This window comes from Anguilla rostrata, chromosome 1 (genome assembly GCF_018555375.3).
Source record: "Anguilla rostrata isolate EN2019 chromosome 1, ASM1855537v3, whole genome shotgun sequence".
In the NCBI taxonomy this organism is placed as follows: Eukaryota; Metazoa; Chordata; class Actinopteri; order Anguilliformes; family Anguillidae; genus Anguilla; species Anguilla rostrata.
In genome coordinates this window covers 2,223,886-2,241,906 of record NC_057933.1, presented here as the reverse complement: position 1 = coordinate 2,241,906, position 18,021 = coordinate 2,223,886, and the positions used below count along the sequence as shown (strand labels likewise).

The window sequence follows — 18,021 nt, the reverse complement described above, 5'->3', positions numbered from 1 at the left end:
ATATACAGCTTAAGTACCTTTCTCAAGGGGGACAACAGCAATGTCCTACCCGTGACCTTTCGGTTACAAGACCGGTTCCTCACCCATTACACTACACTGCTGCCCTGTCATAGAAGAAAAAAAAATTATTCTCAGGGACGAGAAAGAAAAACCTGCTTTTATTTTTTAATTTACCAGTGTGACCTCTAAGGCTTCAAAATCTGGGGTTTAGAGCCTACTTTATTTGTTGTCTTATGAAATTAGTGACAGTGAATAGAACCAGATGAGTGACAAAAAGCAGATACGCAAGGTGCGGATGACATTGGCGGTATGGACGTTTTACGTTACTGTTCCCATTGACGTAGACAGTGTCCAACTGTTAGGTTCACAACAATAGTTGCACATTTATTTTGGTACAAGCGCTTAGCAAAAAAAATAATGGGCTTGTTTCTGTTGCAACAAATTCTGTCTCTCTTCCATTCAAACCGAGACTGTAGAATTGCGCTGCTGCGTGTTCAGGACATGTTTGTTCCTAGAAACCTCTCATTTTAATACATGTGATGATCCGTGCCAGAACTGACTCGCTCCAGCACGCCCGCAGTTCACAAGGAAAAATGGAAGCTGTCCAACCTCAGATATTGAGGAGGAGGAGGTCTTATTAGTGAATTCAGCGATCACGAATCTATATGTGTGTGTTGTAAGGACTAAGGTTGAATATATGACAGAATTTACGGAGGCGTATCCGAAATTCTGATAACCACAGGAATGAATTTTAAGCTTTGTTGAGTTCTGGCCTTTCTTCTGTTGAGAAAGCCACGGATAAGGCCCAGTGCCTCTGAAAATAATTAAAAAGTTAGTGTCGGTGAAAGATGGCGCTACAGTGACATCTCGTGGCATGTATAGGAAATTATGTTTTCAAAGTCCTCGTACATTATAATGAAAAACAGCGAAACAGGCCTGTTTCATCCGTCCATTATCTACACCCACTTTTTCCTGGGCAGGGTTGCGGGGGTGCTGGAGCCTATCCCATCATGCATTGGACGAGAGGCGGGAACACACCCTGGAGAGGTTGCCAATCTATCGCAGGGCACACACACCATTCAATCACACACTCATACCTATGGGCAGTTTAGGGTCTCAAGTTAACCTACCTGCATGTGTTTGGACTGTGGGAGGAAACCGGAGCACACAAAGGAGCCGAGGAGCGCATTGTCGTCTGTTCCTAATATTACGTGCATATGTTCACGTGCTTGTAGTTGCAGTACTTATATTTTCCACATGGTGGGCTATTAGTTCTACGATTTAAAACATATTTTTTCTTTCGAGTGCTGTACTGTTAAAACCGAATTATATTATAATTATAATAATAATAATAATAATTATTATTATTATTATTATTATTAAGTGGTACCCTATAGGTGCCTAAAATTGTTCCCCAAGCCATTGGTTTAATAAATAATTCGTACCTTTTTTGCTTGTTAAAGGTACTTATTAGTACCCAACGAACTGTACATTGTACATTGAACATTACTGTACCTTTCATGGTACATTTATGAAATTTGTTCCTTAAAGAACAAAATTGTTTCTCCACTGTACCTTTATTTTCAAAAGATTGTTATTATTATTATTATTATTATTATTATTGCTGTTCTGGTTGTTGCTGCTGCTGCTGCTGCTGTTGTTGGGCATTAGCTATAACGTGAATTTAGGTGTTACCAGCTAATCTCTGCAGATCGCAGCTGCCTGGCGGTGCTTATATAAGACTTTTTCATGATAATCTCAGTGATAATTACGCAGCATTTCCTTATAACCGCTCGTATGCGCATGTTTCGTAAACCAGGAAGAACGGCGCTCACCTATCTGGTGCTAAAGTGATGTCACAGGTGCAGGTATAAAGGCTACGGGGCGAAGCACAGTTTGTACTTTGGAAGAGTTATGCTGTTGTTGTGGTAGGAAATAATAAAAAATATAATAAAAGCAGGGAAGAACCTCCACAAACTTTAAATGGAAAATACCAGGTTTACAACAATACGGTATGTTTTATTTTGTCGTTCTGACAGGTGCTCTGCACTTTTATCGAGTGTTTGAGTATTAAACGCTGAAGTCGAAAACAGATTAGCGTAGGTGCGCTCTTGGAAACGTTTGGCGGAGGATCCGGGGTGTGTGGGTAAAGCGGGCCGCGGGAGTCAAGCTTAACTTGGATGAACTTCATAACAAATCGCGTATTTGTTCATATTTGTGCCTTTGTTTAGAATCATTGTCATGGTGGAAGTGTACGTAGCCTAAATAAGGACATAAGCATGTTTGAGTACAAGACCAGGCCAGCCCCTAAAAGCTTCTTATTTTGCCTTACACTCTCAGTCGTGCCATGATTTGACTGAGAATTTTCATTTACCTGTACAGTTACATCATTTTACGCAATGGCAGTATTGTAATAATAGGCCTGTGTACTTTTTGTAACTTGCCTTCTGTAGTTTATACTGTGTGATGAAGCTGTGTGAGTATGTATGTGGACACCGCTTCAGACCTGAGTTGAAGCATATTTCGAAACCGACATTCGTTCTGCTATTGTGAAAGGAACCGTGTGGCTCTTTAAAACGGGGACGAGTTAATATTTACTAGGCTACAAAAAAGTTGCTGGCGTTACGAAAAGTTTAAGTAAACTTATTTTAGTTTGCCCCAAATGCGCTTTATACTTGTTTGACACCTTTCTAACAGATGCCTTAATCGTTTTGTTTAAATTGCTTAGGTTTACTGTACATATGTGATATTTTTGTAACCCCGATTCGTGGTCATGGTTATGCAGTAAATCTGTGACAGCGGTTTCAAATGTCCTCGGAGATTTCCTGTGAACATTTACATAAGAACCATCATAAATATTAACAAGAAAACAATCATTTTTCTGCGACTAAGATATAATAAATGAATATTCCTTTTATATATTCATTAATGTGCAAGATTTAATTGACTGTTTTGTTTTCCTCTCTGTGACATGAGGGCACAGAAGCCATTTAAATCGAACAATTACTTGTAATGTAAAAATGTAATTTACTGTCGTGAAACATTGAAATATAAAAAAATGAATAATAGTAGATAACATTGCTAATAAAAAAATAGCTAATATTTTGGGCAGTAATGTAGCCCGCTCTAAGCGAGGTCCCGGTGGTCTTGTAACCCAAAGGTGCGGTTTCCCTCTGCGGGTGTGCCTTGTAGGGATTTGCCTAATCTGATTCTGCTTTGGTAGATGTGCGGCTATGTTAATTGATACTGGTTTTTAAAGGTAAATGATGCGGGTTCCTGCTGTGCCCTAAACGATGTGCTTTGCTCTGCTGAACGCTGCCTCAGAGATCAGGGTTCTGGTTGTGCTTTGCTCTGGTGAACGCTGCCTCAGAGATCGGAGTTCTGGTTGTGTCTCCACCCGTTTGGAGCCGATCTCCTAATCGTGCGTTCCTCTCGTGTTCACTGTGAAGCCTCTCTGGTTCACCTCTTCCTCCTGCTCACCTCTAGCCGAGTGTTTTCGTTTTTTCCGTCTGAAAATGTTTGTTTATGTTTGTTTTCCCCAGCCCAGGTGTGTGCCGCAGTGACTCCTTGGCCCAGGTGCGATGAGCCTCAGCGTCGGTCATCTGCAGAAAACGAAGCCGGTCGCAGATTTCCTTCTGTTTGGTCTGCAGGCCCGCCCCGCCCTCTAGGTGCCACGCGCTCTACCTGTCCCCGCCCTGTAGCTGTCCCACCCTGTACCTGTCCTGCCCCACCCTGTAGCTGTCCCACCCTGTACCTGTAGCTGCCCCACCCTGTACCCATCTCTAGACCTTAACCTTCTTTGTTTTGACGAGTGAGCACATGCTTGTCTGCTTGACACCAGCCACACTGCCCCACCCCAAATCTCCACCCCCCGGTGATGCAATGGACTCTGGCCACGCCCGGCAGGAGGGTCCCGCTCACCCGGCAGCGGGCCCGGAGCAGCAGGACCCCGCCGAATTCCGGCTGCAGGTGGACTTCTTCCGGAAGCTTGGCTACTCCCAGCGGGAGGTCCGGACGGTCCTGCAGAAGCTGGGCCTGAACTCGGACACCAACGCCGTCCTGGGGGAGCTCATCCGTAACCAGGCCGACGCCGAGAGGGAACCCGCCGCCCCCCTGCCGCCCGTCCTGGTCCCGCGGACCGGCGGCTCCACCCGGTCCCCCAGCGGCCTGCCCCCCACCCCCCCTCCACAGGACGAGGAGCCCGCGGAGGACGGGTCCCTCAAGCCCATCGTCATCGACGGCAGCAATGTGGCAATGAGGTGAGTGAGGCCACAAAACCAGCAGTGTGGGGGCAGGGGGAGGGGGGTCCCACCCGGGAGTGTCCCTCCCTCCCTCCTTGTTCATTACATAGGCTGAACTTTCCAGAACATGTCAAAGGTTCCGTCTGTTGGACAGGAAATTCTCTCTCTGCTGGGCGCAGTGTTTGCTGGGGCTCACTCCATAGGCAGAACCTTCCGGAACATGGCAAAGTTTCCATCGACTGAACAGGAAGTTCAGTTCCAAGCCGTTTGCTTTCCTGGGGGGTCATGGGAGCTGGAGACAGTGACTCCGCTGGGTAGCTTGGTGGGGTGGAGTACTGTCTGTACAGTCCCTGTGAGGAACCACACACCTTGTTTCCTAGGCTGCTGGTTGGGTCGTCCAGGGCTGGAGTTTCCCTGTATTGGCATCAACACAGGTAGAATTACCTGGTAGAACTCACTTAAGGTTCAATTTTGAGTTATTTTGTTCAACGCAGGGTGCATGCGCACACCTGTTTTTGTTCAAATATATTTGTCTGCAAGGTTTTGGCAAACCGTCAACCTGAATTGCTTGAGTAAACATCCAGCTTTATGCACTGACTGTGTGAACTTAAGCTGTGTGGATATATTACTCCAGATGAGAGAATGGGAATGTAGAAGGATAGAGAAGACTCGCCCCCACCCTCCGCTCCCCCCCGCGCCCCCCCCCGCGCCCCGCCCCGGGCCCCACCCCGCGCCCTGCCCCGCGCCCCGCCCCGTGTCCTTGTACAGGAGAGGGAGGCTGAAAAGGGGTGACTGCACGGGTGTGGGAAGAGCACAGCAGGCGTGTATGAGCACTTCTGTTCTTAAGCTCTGTAAACTCCGACCAATGTAAAAAAAAAAAAAAAAAAAATATATATATATATATATATATATGTTAATTCCGCCGATGCTGTGCAAATTGATTCATGTTTGATTCAAACAGAGATCAAAAAGGACAATCGCTGTGAGGCCCTGAGCCAAAACCTTGGGGAAAAAATGTAGACAAAAAAAGAATTATATCATCCTGAAACCCTGAGCATGAACTAAGTAGCTCTCCAGTGGGTTTGTCTGTCCTAAGTAGTGCTGCAGTGGGTCTGTCTGTCCTAAGTAGCTCTGCAGTGGGTCTGTCTGTCCTAAGTAGCGCTGCAGTAGTTCTGTCTGTCCTAAGTAGTGCTGCAGTAGTTCTGTCTGTACTAAGTAGCTCTGCAGTGGGTCTGTCTGTCCTAAGTAGCGCTGCAGTAGTTCTGTCTGTCCTAAGTAGTGCTGCAGTAGTTCTGTCTGTCCTCAGCAGCACTGTAGTAGGTATGCCTGTCTGTACTAAGTAGCTCTGTAGTAGGTCTGTCTGTCCTAAGTAGTGCTGCAGTAGTTCTGTCTGTGTGTACTAAATAGCTCTGCAGTAGTTCTGTCTGTCCTAAGCAGTGCTGCGTTAGTTCTGTCTATCCTGCTGCTTGCCCTTGTCCCTGTAAGTGGTGGTGTTTATCTTGTCAGTGTAAGAAAGGCACAGGGAATCATGCGGGGATGTTCTTCCTGTTTATGTGATAATGTATCCCTCTGTTCTGTGTTTACTGACACTGTTGGACTGCTATGGGACAGAGACCACACACTCAGGGCACTGCACAGCTGGCATAGGGACAGCCCTCTACACCCACACACACATCCACACACACACACACACACACACACACACACACACACACACACACACACACACACCCCCACACACACACACACACACACACACACACACACACACCACACACACACACACCCCTTGTCTTGTTTTGTTTTGCCCGTTTGCTTCAGTAATTAAGCCCCATTCACGCATGCCAGAGGTGAGCTCATCTCCGTGGCTTCAGTATGCAAATCCTGCAGACATGTCAACACGCGCACTTCCTCTCGTGTCTTCCCTCTCGGGGCAGTGGGGGGGACAGGGTGGGGCCCTGGGAGCAACCCCCCCCCCCCCCCCCCCCCATTCACTGTCATGTCTGAGCTGTGCAGGTTCTGCATCATTGGTGTGGCAGGGTTTTTTTTTTTTTTTTTGGGGGGGGGGGTTTGTTGGAAGTGTTTGTGTGTTGTTTTTTTTTCTTTCTTCTTCCTGGAATGTTCAGCATTTATCTCCGTGCTAATATGTTTTTACACGGACTACTGCAATTATCAGTTCTTTGAAAAACCAGTTCTTCACCATGTCTATTCAGTTTGTACCATATATATATATATATATATATATATAGTGCCAGTTTGTACTCTCCAGGACATTTGGCTATGAATGCTGGATTTACAGACTAGTGGTGTGGAGGAAATGGCTCCTTGCATTACAAAAGCTGTTTTAGAAGCTGTCTGATGCACAAGCATTGTTATTAGCATAGATTAATTTAGTCAAATCACATTCATTCATTCATTCATTAATTCATTTTTACCACTGCAGTTGTTATTCTGCTTTTGCATGGATACATGGAGAATATTGTGTGTCTTAATTGCAATATCTTGAGTTAGCATGACCAATTTTATAGCGCAAGCAGCTGACTGAAATCTATCAGTTCAGTCAAATCTGAAATTAATCCTTTCCTTGCTAACTATAGAATAGTAATGGCACTGTTGATACACCACTAACCATGGCAAGTTTCTTGCCTCAGTAACTTTACAATACTCTGGATATCTATCTGTATCTTCATTCGCGTTTTAAATTCCACACCAGATTAAAAAATTGTTGTACCTAACCTACAAAGAACTGCACACACAAAAAAAAAAAAAAATCTAAACAGATTATTATCAATGTTTCTTTTTTTGAAAGGATTTTCCATCGTTCGTGGTTTACCCATAAAACGGTTAAGATGTCCACCCACCGCACGTGTAACCTGATAACGCAGTAATGGTAGTAAGGGTGGCATGGATGTCTAACTTATGAAAATAAGGCTGATAAGTAGGTAAATGATCCCTGTAGTTGACGTTTGTTGTCGCCATGCGAATATTTATATCTCGGCTTCCCGAAACTAACTCATAGATTTAGTGCGTCCATTCATGCTTTTTTTTTAAAAATACACGTGTGTGGGCAAGGATCTCTGCTGGCGTAGCGCGGATGGTTAATAAAATCTATATTTTTCTCGGGAGCTTAAGCAAATTTTCAGCCTGATTGCCTCTGAACTCTACGGATAAGATCAGCATTCCAGCGCTAAACCAAGACCAATTTGAAAACACGTCGATCGTGTTGTGTAATGTTTGATTGATGAATGTGCCACATTCAAAGTGAATGATCTATTGCTAGCCACGGGGGGTACACATTCTCTCTCTCTCTCTCGCTCTCGCTCTCTCTCTCTCAGACTCACACACGCATACAGACTCACGCATATGTGCGGAGACATTTCATTGCGTGTGGTCTGCATTCTTGTACTCGATTAGCGTGTACCGTACAGTCAAACGATAGGTCCCCCATTAACCCTGTCACTTTCTTACGCGACCCACAAACATACTGGCTATCGAGTTTCCGAGCGAGTTTTCACCATCGTTGTTTTTCTGCCTGAATATGTGTCGATATCCGTTGTTCACTCAGCGCAGTGCAGTAATGTCTTGGACAGACCATCTTACTGCAACTTGTGGACACACATCCAAGAATCATTCCAGTCAAGCTTAGATAAAAAAAATAAAATAAATAACAGAAATAATTCTGTTATGGCTTCATCTGTCACCATCTTTATTGACTGGGCTGGCTTGCTTCACCTGTGACGTCACGTTCTTGCTGAAAACTGGACTGAAACGTGCTGTCCCTCAGCACTGGTGCCCGAGAGCTGTGTGGTTCTGCTGGATTGAGTTCTTACCTTGGAAACCAACAGCCAATTCAGTGGAAATGAAACCACGCTGAGTTTTTTCGGTTTTAGGAATGCTAGAATGTGCGGTTTCACTTTCAGCGGCACGAAATCCCAAACTGGCACGCGCTGCCCTGTGGCCTTTTCCGGAAACGAGCACAAAAGGGCCTCAGTCTCTCCTTCTGATTACGCTGCCAACGCGGGCTCTGCCATTTGTTTGGCTTTGCGTTTCTATGGTTACCGATCAGGCGAGCAGATATCAGATGGCAGCCGTAGGAGGAGAGAGCGAGAGAGAGAGAGAGCGAGCTGGGCTGGGCTGGGCTGGGCTGTGCTGAGCTGGCCTGGGCTGAGCTGAGCTGAGCTGGAGTGTTTTCTAGGGAGAATCTGTAAGCCCACAACCATGTAACTTTGGGGGGAGGGGGAGGGGGAGGTGTAACCTTCTCTGAGACAATATGGCTGAGCGATTCTTGTTTGTCGCTGCGGAACACTGATCGGCATACTGCACCTGTCTGCCAGACAGAGCAGAAGCTGAAACAGTTACAGGGTCAGTCCTGCCAGGTTTCATTGACAGGCACGTCTGGGCTATTTGTGTTGAACACAAGCACATCTTGTGCTGCAAGGCACGGTAGCAAACTTTGCTTTGATTGTTTGATGTCGTGTGTTATGATGGTGGTGCTTCGGTCCTTTTTCCTCGTGAAGTTTCTGGGACGCTTTTTTCTCCGGCCAGCGTTTGACCTGGAGCCCCGCCTTCTCCTCTGTCTGTCCGCAGCCACGGCAACAAGGAAGTGTTCTCCTGCCAGGGGATACAGCTGGCGGTGAACTACTTCCTGGACAGAGGTCACTCCGACATCACCGTGTTTGTGCCCTCCTGGAGGAAGGAACAGCCCAGGCCAGATGTACCTATTACAGGTGAGGTGTGTGTGTGTGTGTGTGTGTGTGTGTGTGTGTGTGTGTCACTGACTAAGAGAGAGAAGTGTTGCCTTCAGTGACTCTGCTAGTCATTCAAGGTCACACCGAGAGATGGGCTTAGCTGATCATCCAGGGTCACACCAAGAGAGTAGCTTAGCTGATCATCCAGGGTCACACCAAGAGAGTAGCTCAGCTGATCATCCAGGGTCACACCAAGAGAGTAGCTCAGCTGGTAATTCAGGGTCACTCTGGGCCTCTCAGTCGAGGAGATGGGAGACACTGTTGAGCTGTGAAGAGTGACTGCAGCCTCAGTCTCTCAGGAGCCTTTCTTCCACCTGTCTCCCCCATGCTGAGCTGTGGGTGGTGGGGGTACACGTCCAGGCTGCAGCACCAGCCCCGCACACAGTGATACGAGCCTCAGCTTGAGCCCCAGATGCCCACCGCAGTGAACTCTGCCCCTTATGTCTGAGAATGTGTGAATTATGGGATAAGTACTTCCAAGTAAACGCATGGTTCCAAATAAATCAATCAATCCACATAGCACGCCCCCCCCACGCTTTGATCTTGCTCTCTGGCATTTCCTTGTGCTGAGTACAGGTGTTTGGTAAGCTGCGTTGACTGGTTTCAGCTTCCGGTGACCTTGTTTAACTTCTAAACTTCCTTATATGGCGAGCCTCTTTCCCGTGTGAGAACTCGCTCGTTGGGTCTGGCCCTGTTTCTTCAGTAAGGTTTCATTTCCCCCTCCTCTTCCTCCTGAGCCAAACCGGGGCGTTCCGCTTTCTAAATGGAACACTGGCCCCTTGCGGAGGCATTGCACAACGTTGCAGGTTGGCAAATAAATCGGGCGCCGGGAACGCTGGTTTGGACTGTCGCACTGCAGACCCCGCTGCAGGATGGAAAACACAGAGGGGGGGGGTGTGTGGTCTATTTTCGGTCGGAGAACCAGGAAGAGTGGTGGCTCGGGAGCGATGGGGAAATCCCCACAAGGAAACGAGGCCTTGTTTTTTCTCAGAAAGGCAAACCTGAGTTAGCCTTATCTCTGAACTTTGTCCCGCCTGTCTGACTAAACTGGGGGGTGGGGCAGCGGTGGCGGGGGGAGGGGAGGGGGGGGCGGGGGTTGCATAATAAGGTGAATTTGCATAATACGGTGTTTTCCACAATTTCCAAAGTCAGGTCTGTCTTGCTGATGTGGCTTTTGGGAAAGACATGAATGGAACTGTTTCCCTGTTGAAGCTTGATTTTTATTTTTTTTTAAATCCTTTTTGATAAATGACCAGGAATGGGGAGGAATACAGTATCGAGAATACAGTAGCAGGAATACAGTATCGAGAATACAGTACCAGGGATACAGTATCGTAAATGGGGAGTTTAGAATGCGTGTTCTGCTTGAATAACTATGACTGTGTTGCACTGAACAAGGGTGGTAAAATCAGGATGTTCATTTCGTTCTCTGAGCTGGCAACTTTAGGGCAACCCACCCTCGGCTCAAATACTCTCTGTACTGCCCCGTCTCTATCTATAACTTTCTCTGCTCCCCCACCCCCACCACACCCCAGTCTGAATGAGGTAGGAAAACACATAAGGAGAACAGACTGTCCGCTCTGCTTTTTAGAAAACATATTTCTGATGAGTGTCCTGGAATGGCCCAGTCGCAGTCGAGTTGTGACTTGAGCGCAGAGGTGGGTCCGTGACGTGACGGGAGCGCCGCTGCCAGGGCGGCAGTTCCTAACCCGCCTGACGGAGCCTGTGCTGTGAGGAGCGGGAGATTCTAGAACCTTCCTGCAAAAGGCTTCTCCAAAAACACCTGAAGCTGTTCCTCACACCTCCCAGGTGTGAGTCTGAGGATCTCCCCCCCCCTGAAGGATTGATTCAGCGGGGGCGTGTGTGTGCGAGTTGTGTGTGCGTGTTTAATATAACTCGTATTATAAAAACATTAAACGTAATGACTGGTAAAAAAAAAAAAAAGAATAATGTTAAGTATGTCTGGGAATTCTGAATACGTTTCTAGTCTGAAAGCTCCTAATTCAGGAAGGCTTGATTCTGATTGGTTGGCAGGTACGTCTGTAAGTTCGCTCGGCGTACAGTGTCATCTCCCCTTTTTTTTATTGTCTGAACCCGTCCCAACGGTGCTCAGTCATGCCCCCCCCCCTCCCCCCCGGGGACTGGACCTGCAGCGTTTTAAACACCCTCCCCTTGGCCCCGCCCCTTCCTGCCCGCAGACCAGCACGTCCTGCGGGAGCTGGAGAGGAAGAAGATCGTGGTCTTCACGCCGTCTCGCCGCGTCGGAGGGAAGCGCGTGGTCTGCTACGACGACCGCTTCATCGTCAAGCTGGCGTACGAGTCCGGCGGCATCATCGTGTCCAACGACACGTACCGCGACCTGCAGAGCGAGCGGCCGGAGTGGAAGCGCTGCGTGGAGGAGCAGCTGCTCATGTACTCCTTCGTCAACGACAAGTGAGCCGCGAAGCACGCTGGTCCCTCTCCGTCCCTCTCTCTGTCTCTCTCTCTCTCTCTCTGTCTCTCCTTACATCTCTTTCTGTCTCTCTGTCTCCATTTGTCTCTGTCTTCCCTCTCTCTCTGTCTCTCTCCTTACATCTTTCTGTCTCTCTCTCTCTTTCCCTCTCTCTTTCTGTGTCTCTCCCTCTCTTTGTTTTGCCTCTCTCTCGGGCTCTCTTTCCATCTCTTTCTCTCTGTCTCTGTCCCTTCACTCTCTCATTGTCTCTCTCTGTCTTCCCTCTCTCTGTCTCTTACTCGCCCCCTCTCTGTGTCTCTCTGTCTCCCCATCTTCCCTCTCTCTCTCTGTCTCTCTCTTTCCCTCTCTATATCTCTCTCTTTTACTCGCTCCCCCTCTCTCTCTTTCTTAAACACATTTCATTAATTTCTTTCTCTGGCTCTCTCTCTTTCTGTCTGTCATTATTTTCTCTATCTTCTCTCCAGTTCAAGCTAATGCTTTTTATGGTAGGAAATGCAGTTTATAAATATTTACAAAGCATGCGCAATTAAATGTAAACATTAAGCCCATTTCATTAATCTCTCGTTCCCTCTCTCTCTCTGTTTCACTCCTTCTTTCTATCTCTCACTCCCTCTCTCTCTGTTAAAAACATTAAAACCATTTCATTAATCTGTCTAACTCACTAACTCTCTCTCCCTCTCTACCTCCATTAAAAAAGCTCCATTGGCAGGAAATGCGTGTGCATGTAGAAGGACAGCCTCTCTCTCTCTCTCTCTCTCTCCCTCTCCCTCTCTACCTCCATTAAAAAAGCTCCATTGGCAGGAAATGCGTGTACATACAGAAGAACAGCCTCTCTCTCTCTCCCTCTCTCTCTCTCAGGTTCATGCCCCCTGATGACCCGTTGGGTCGACACGGGCCCAGCCTGGAGAACTTCCTGAGGAAGAAGCCGCTCGCCCCGGAACACAAGCGCCCGCCGTGTCCCTACGGTAACCTCGCGTCACATGACCCTTGCGTGCGTGCGTGCATGTGCATAATTGTGTGTGCGTATACATACATGTGTGTGTCAGTGTGTGCGTGCTTGTGTGTGTGTGTGTGTGTGTGTGCATACATACCTATGTGTGGTGTGTGCATGCATGCGTGTATACATACATGTGTGTGGTGCATGTATGCGTGTCTGTGTGTGTGTGTGTGTATGTGCATACTTACCGATGTGTGGTGCATGCGTGCATGCGTGTATACATACATGCGTGTGTGTGTGTGTGTGTGTGTGTGTGAGAGAGACTGAGAACACCCCGTCTCATGTCCTGCTTCCTCTTGGCTGTGCCCGTACAGGAAAGAAGTGCACGTACGGGATTAAGTGTAAGTTCTACCACCAGGACCGCGCCCACCACTCCCAGCGTTCCCTGGCCGACGAGCTGCGGGCCAACGCCAAGCTCGCCACCCTCAAGGAGGACCGGAGGCCCTCCTCCTCCTCGCCCAAGAAGGCGGGGCCGGGGGAGCCCGCCCTGGCGCCGGCGTCCCCGTCCCTGTCCCTGGAGCAGGAGGTGGAGTTCCGGCTCAGTTTGGAGCAGCGCGGCTCGCCGCAGGGCTGCCACGTCAGCGAGAACGTGCTTCTGCACCGCGCCGGGGGCGGGGCCCACCACGGCCGGAGGCCCGCCCCCAAAAAGGGCCCGGCCGCCAATCACCACGCCCTGGCCGGCGCTGACTCCGCCTACCTCAGCGGCTCCTCCCAGGAGCGTCTGGACTCGGGCCTGGGCTCCTACGAGAGCCACGGCGACCCCCACGCCGGGCCCTGCTCTTCCTCCTCCTCCTCCTCTTCCTCCTGCTCGTCCTGCAGGTCCCCGCAGCGCTACGTCCGCCCCGGCCACGGCCCGGAGAGGCAGAATGGCCGCCAGCCCTGCAGCTGCTGCTCTCACCTGGCCCCGCCCACCTGCCCGCACCACTACGGTCAGGGCCCCGCCCCCTGCCAGCCTTGGTCCCCCACCGCCACGTTTGGGGGGCCCCTGTACCCGGCCACCGTCCCGCACCCCTACAGCCTCCCTGCGAGCTTCCCCCGGGTTCACCCGGGCCCCCGCAAGTACTGGTCCGACTCCTACCAGCCCGTCCCCCCGTCCCGCTCAGCCAACAGCCTCCCCGACCATCTCAGGATGCCCGCCCCCCCAGAGCACGGCCTCATGGGAGTCTATGGAGGAGAGCAGCACCACTGGGGCCCCCCCCACGACCCCTTCCAGGCTGAGAGAGAGGAGGTCCGAAAGAAGTTGCAGGCCATCTTTCACCCCTGTCAGGTGGACAAGGTCATGGGCATGTTCCCCCACGTCCTGGACCCCCAGGCCCTCGCCGCCAAAATCCTCACGCTGAAGTCCCAGGGTGGAGCACTGTGAAGTGTTTACCCCCCCCCCCCCAGCCCTCTTGCCTCGTTTTGCCATCTTACCCTCAGGTTGCTTGTTGGAACCTTTGGAGGAAGCGGCTCATTTGCATAAACGTTGCTTGCCATTCTTGCCATGCTTCAGTTGGATGTTGTTGTTGTGGTTGTTGTTACTGGTGTTGCTAGGTGTGCCCTGTTCGAGATATCCCGTACCAGTCGTCTTTTCGGATGTTTCTGGGGAGTGCGGCACGCAGTAGTTCCTTTTCTTTTTCTTCTTTTTTAAATGCAAGCACGGGGAAGTCTTTGTGTTTGCAAATACCGCCACCTTGTTTTTAGTATAACAATACAGGCTTCCATTGCATATTTGTATGCTGACTTTTTTTTCCAATGCAAACTTGTCAAATTTGAGGACTTCACCACAACTGTCAATGCATGAAATTTATCATCTTGTGTGTGGTATTTAATTAAGCTTCGAACGAAAAGCCCTCTGGTCGTTTTTTGCAAACTGCATTCGTGTTGTGACTTCGCAGTTTAGTCTCTGAAGGAATTTTTCCGTAAACACGTGTTAGGCTGATGCCTTTTAATTTTAAGCAAGCTCAGTGGGAGAGAAACGGCCACAGCTATTTGTGAGCAGCCTGACTCCTGCTTGGGCATGCAAACCAGTATTTTGCAACTGGAAATGACGTCTCAGTCCTCTGTTTTTTCGACGCCGATGATTGTGAAGCTCACCGCTGAAATATGCGTGGCACGAGCGAACAGATGCGCGCGCGGACAGCAGGTGGTCCAGAGTGCGCGAGTGTCTCGCTCAGTCTGTTCGAAGGTGTGCGTTTTACGCAGATGCCGGGTGGGCGGGCAATGCGGAAACGGAGATTATTCCGTTTACAGATGTTCTCTGTATTCGCCTTTGGACTCTGCTGGCGTTATTTTTGAGCGTACTGTAATATAACGTTCGGTTAAGACTCGCGGTTTGTTTTTTTCTGTATATATATAAATAAGTCTTCAAAGTCCGGTTTTAATGAACCTGAGACGCTGAGTTAATAAATCTCTAAAAGTAATCTGACGCGTGAATGTTAAAATGGCTACCCCTGATAATTTTATATATCAGTAATTTCTTAGGACACGCTATTATCGTTAGAATCAGCGCCGTAGTTGTTGCGATCTGGCATTAAGAAAACGCCCGCGTCTTTGGCTTTCCCAGTCCAGTGTCGTAAAGTAACAAAGTTTACTGATGCCTCAGTGTTCATCGAGCGCACGTTAGACTTTCGACAAGCACTTTATGCGCCACAGCGTCCGTGTACAATAACATCGGAAATGAAAATTACAGGTACACCATCGCTGGTGGCGCAGTGTATCGCTGCATCTTGCCAATGTCAACGTCCAGTCAGTGCACTGAGGCGCTTATAACTGTTGTTGAAATCTGATCTTGCTAATCTCTTTGTATTTTGGAATGTGTGGGTATTCACACCTGCTGTGTGAACGTTGTTTTTTTGCCTGTCACATTTAAAAAAAAAAAAAAAAAAAAAAATTTTGGTTTAAGAGGCTTGTTTTGACAAGTTCCACAGCAGTGGATTGTTGATGCATATTGTATCTTTGTGTATGTACACTTTATATTCTAAAACAAAAGACTTTTAATAACCAAGATGGCAAAAGAAATATAGTCCAGTTATGGTGTAAAAAAAGAGAATCTTTTGACCTTACTGTTGACCAGACCTTTGCCTTGTTTATAGAGTTTCTGGAAAGCGGTGAAATGTAAAATTTTAAAACAGTTGGTAGCTGTGTACAGTTAGTACCACTGCCTGTCCAAACGTGTGATGTCATTAAGGCTGCGATTTTATCAGGGATTCTGTGAAATCAATAGATTCTTGTGAAAATCCTCAATTTTACACTTATGTAGGAGTTTAAGCAAAGGTTTGTGTGTGTGTGTGGGGGGGGTGGGGGGTGAGCAAATTACTCATTTCAAAGGGCAGGAAAAAAGTGAAGATGCTTTTTTTTTTTTACAGACTCTACCTTGGTTTGGGTTTGCCGCTGACAGGCTCTTACCGTGTGAACTGTGTACAGTTAATAGAATCCAATGCTGGTTAAAAAGCAACAGCGTATTATTACCCAATAGCAAACCAGACGAGAGAAACTAGTCTCAGTGGCTGCAGGGAATGTTTCATGAAAGTGGCAAAGGAATGAGGTTTGGTGCAGATGACATGTCCCTGAAGACAGCGAGCCAGAGGGCGTAATTGCAAACTCTGTGCTTGGTGCTTTGCATATAAGAGCTTGCCTGTCGGGTAGACAGCAGTCTTTCGCTCTGACACAGTCCTTGTTGGCTAAGAAAAACCTTGATATGGCAGCAGACGTGAAACAGGTATTACTGGTTCAGATTTTTTAAATCAACCTGCCACCATTTTTACCATTTCTTCTATTTTGCATTTTGGAGAGTATCCCAACAAGGATAAACATATTGAGTGCCCATTTCAAAGATGACTTTCAGGTTGCCATACACTGTTCTCAGCAAACAGCAGACCCAATCCAATGTTAGAATCTGGTTTCTTATAGCTAGTTTCTAAACCTTTCGTTCTGTCATAAAATAACCGTTCATATTGAGTGTGTACATTTCCATGATGTCATAACATTGTCTGCTAGTTCCGTTGCATTGCTAACTGCACTCTTCTTGTTTCTTGCCTGACAGTTTACACACACAAAACACTTTTTTAAAACCATGGTAGCCCTGTGATTGTTCTCTGGATAAACCTCAGAGAGGAAAGAATAGCTGTTCTGTGTGTACAGAATTTTCATTCTTAATAAAAGGTTTCTTGGCCTCTTCTGGAAAACTACAGTTAAAACTGTCTCCATGGGCCACTGTCATCAGAGCCACGCCCACTGTCCCCAGGGCCACGCCCACTGTCCCCAAGGCCACGTCTGCTTTCCCAGAAGCCCTCTGAAGAATGCCGATGAGACTCACGACCCAGCATTCTCCAGAAGAGTGCAGTTCTATCCAAAGTGCAGTGGTTACAAAAACCTCTTTACATAAGAGAGAGGCCTGTATCACACAGAGCTCTGGAGTGTTGATATTGGGTGTTATTTTGTCTCCCCTGTAGTATCATACGTGTTTCTCAACGTATAGCTCCTCGTGTACAGGCACTGTGTGCCAGAGTTATGTAGTGGTCACTTAAAAATGACCCAGGGAGGTAAAGTTTTTTAATGTGTCTTTTTTTTCTTTCAACAAAGCATTACATGTAAGAAAAAAGCTTATCTGAGCAGAGAAATATCTGTTTTAGAAATACAGCATACTGTATGTGAGTCTGCGTGTATCAGCATAAGCAATCTATGTTCGAATATCTCCTAGAAGTCTTAAGAAGTGTGCCTGAGTATGAGTGTGTCTGTGTTTCAATAGGATTTAAATAATTTTTTTTAAGGATCAAAGAATGCACTGCTGAATATTATTTGAATGTATTTAATCCTCTGGTAAATCATGTTACTCTTTAAAAAAAAAAAAAAAAAGAATAAAATATTATTGCTTATTCTGTTGTGCATTTGTCTTGATGCAGATTGCCCATCAGTGCTTTTTCAAATGTGGTATGCACCAGCAACTGGATACCAGGCTTTAATGCATTTGTGTGGACCATTGGCCATCCGGGCAATGTTAAGCTACTGTTCTAGCATGGATTTGCCCCACTGTCTGGTATCTGTTAATACCTATTCTAGTGCATGTATTGGCTCTATGGTCTGGTATCTGTTACGGCATTGATCTAGTGCTGGGATGGGCTCTATGGTCTGTTAAGGCACTGTCACAGTGAATGGATGGTCCCCATGGTTTGGTATCGGTTAAGGCACTGTATGGATGGGCCCACTTGAGAGAGAGAGAGAGAGAGAGAGAGAGAGAGGGAGACTCATCGCTCAAGGGCCCAACGGCAGTTAATTTTTGTCCATGTAAGCTCCCGGATACAGGTAAGCCTACCTGTGTGTGCTATTCCACAACTGCCAGTCAAACAGCCTACCACTAGGCCACCCTGCCGCCCTTGAATCTGTGTGTGTGTGTGTCGCGTGTGTCTGTGCATGTGCGTGTGCGCACGTGTGTGTGTGTGTGTGTGTGCGCGTGTCTGTGCATGTGAGTGTGCGCACGTGTGTGTGTGTGCGCGTGCGCGTGCGTGTGTGTTTTTGAGCCTGTCATTACATGTAGCTAAAATGAAATACAGACTTCCTTGCCCACCCATGCTAGCCGCTTGCTGGCAGCCCCAGGTTAGGCAC

The 18,021-nt window shown here is 47.8% G+C and overlaps 1 protein-coding gene and 1 long non-coding RNA gene across 2 annotated transcripts; both read left to right on the top strand.

Annotated features, from left to right (window-relative positions):
• Positions 1–3,755: 3,755 nt before the first annotated feature.
• On the top strand, positions 3,756–14,232 carry LOC135261034 (endoribonuclease ZC3H12A). Its single transcript, XM_064346915.1, has 5 exons — positions 3,756–4,259; positions 8,829–8,968; positions 11,188–11,422; positions 12,300–12,406; positions 12,753–14,232. The coding sequence occupies exons 1-5, from the start codon at positions 3,820–3,822 to the stop codon at positions 13,799–13,801; spliced, it is 1,971 nt and encodes a 656-aa protein (XP_064202985.1). The 5' UTR covers positions 3,756–3,819; the 3' UTR covers positions 13,802–14,232.
• Positions 14,233–14,297: 65 nt separating this feature from the next.
• On the top strand, positions 14,298–16,483 carry LOC135260993 (uncharacterized). Its single transcript, XR_010331807.1, has 2 exons — positions 14,298–15,693; positions 15,729–16,483. It is a non-coding gene; the product is annotated as an uncharacterized LOC135260993 (long non-coding RNA).
• Positions 16,484–18,021: the final 1,538 nt, after the last annotated feature.

Bases quoted from the DNA above. Each gene is read 5' to 3' on its own strand.
- LOC135261034 (XM_064346915.1), top strand. From the start codon at position 3,820: ATGCTTGTCTGCTTGACACCAGCCACACTGCCCCACCCCAAATCTCCA. The intron at 4,260-8,828 runs GTGAGTGAGGCC...GTCTGTCCGCAG, and splicing joins GGCAGCAATGTGGCAATGAG to CCACGGCAACAAGGAAGTGT. The intron at 8,969-11,187 runs GTGAGGTGTGTG...TCCTGCCCGCAG, and splicing joins GCCAGATGTACCTATTACAG to ACCAGCACGTCCTGCGGGAG.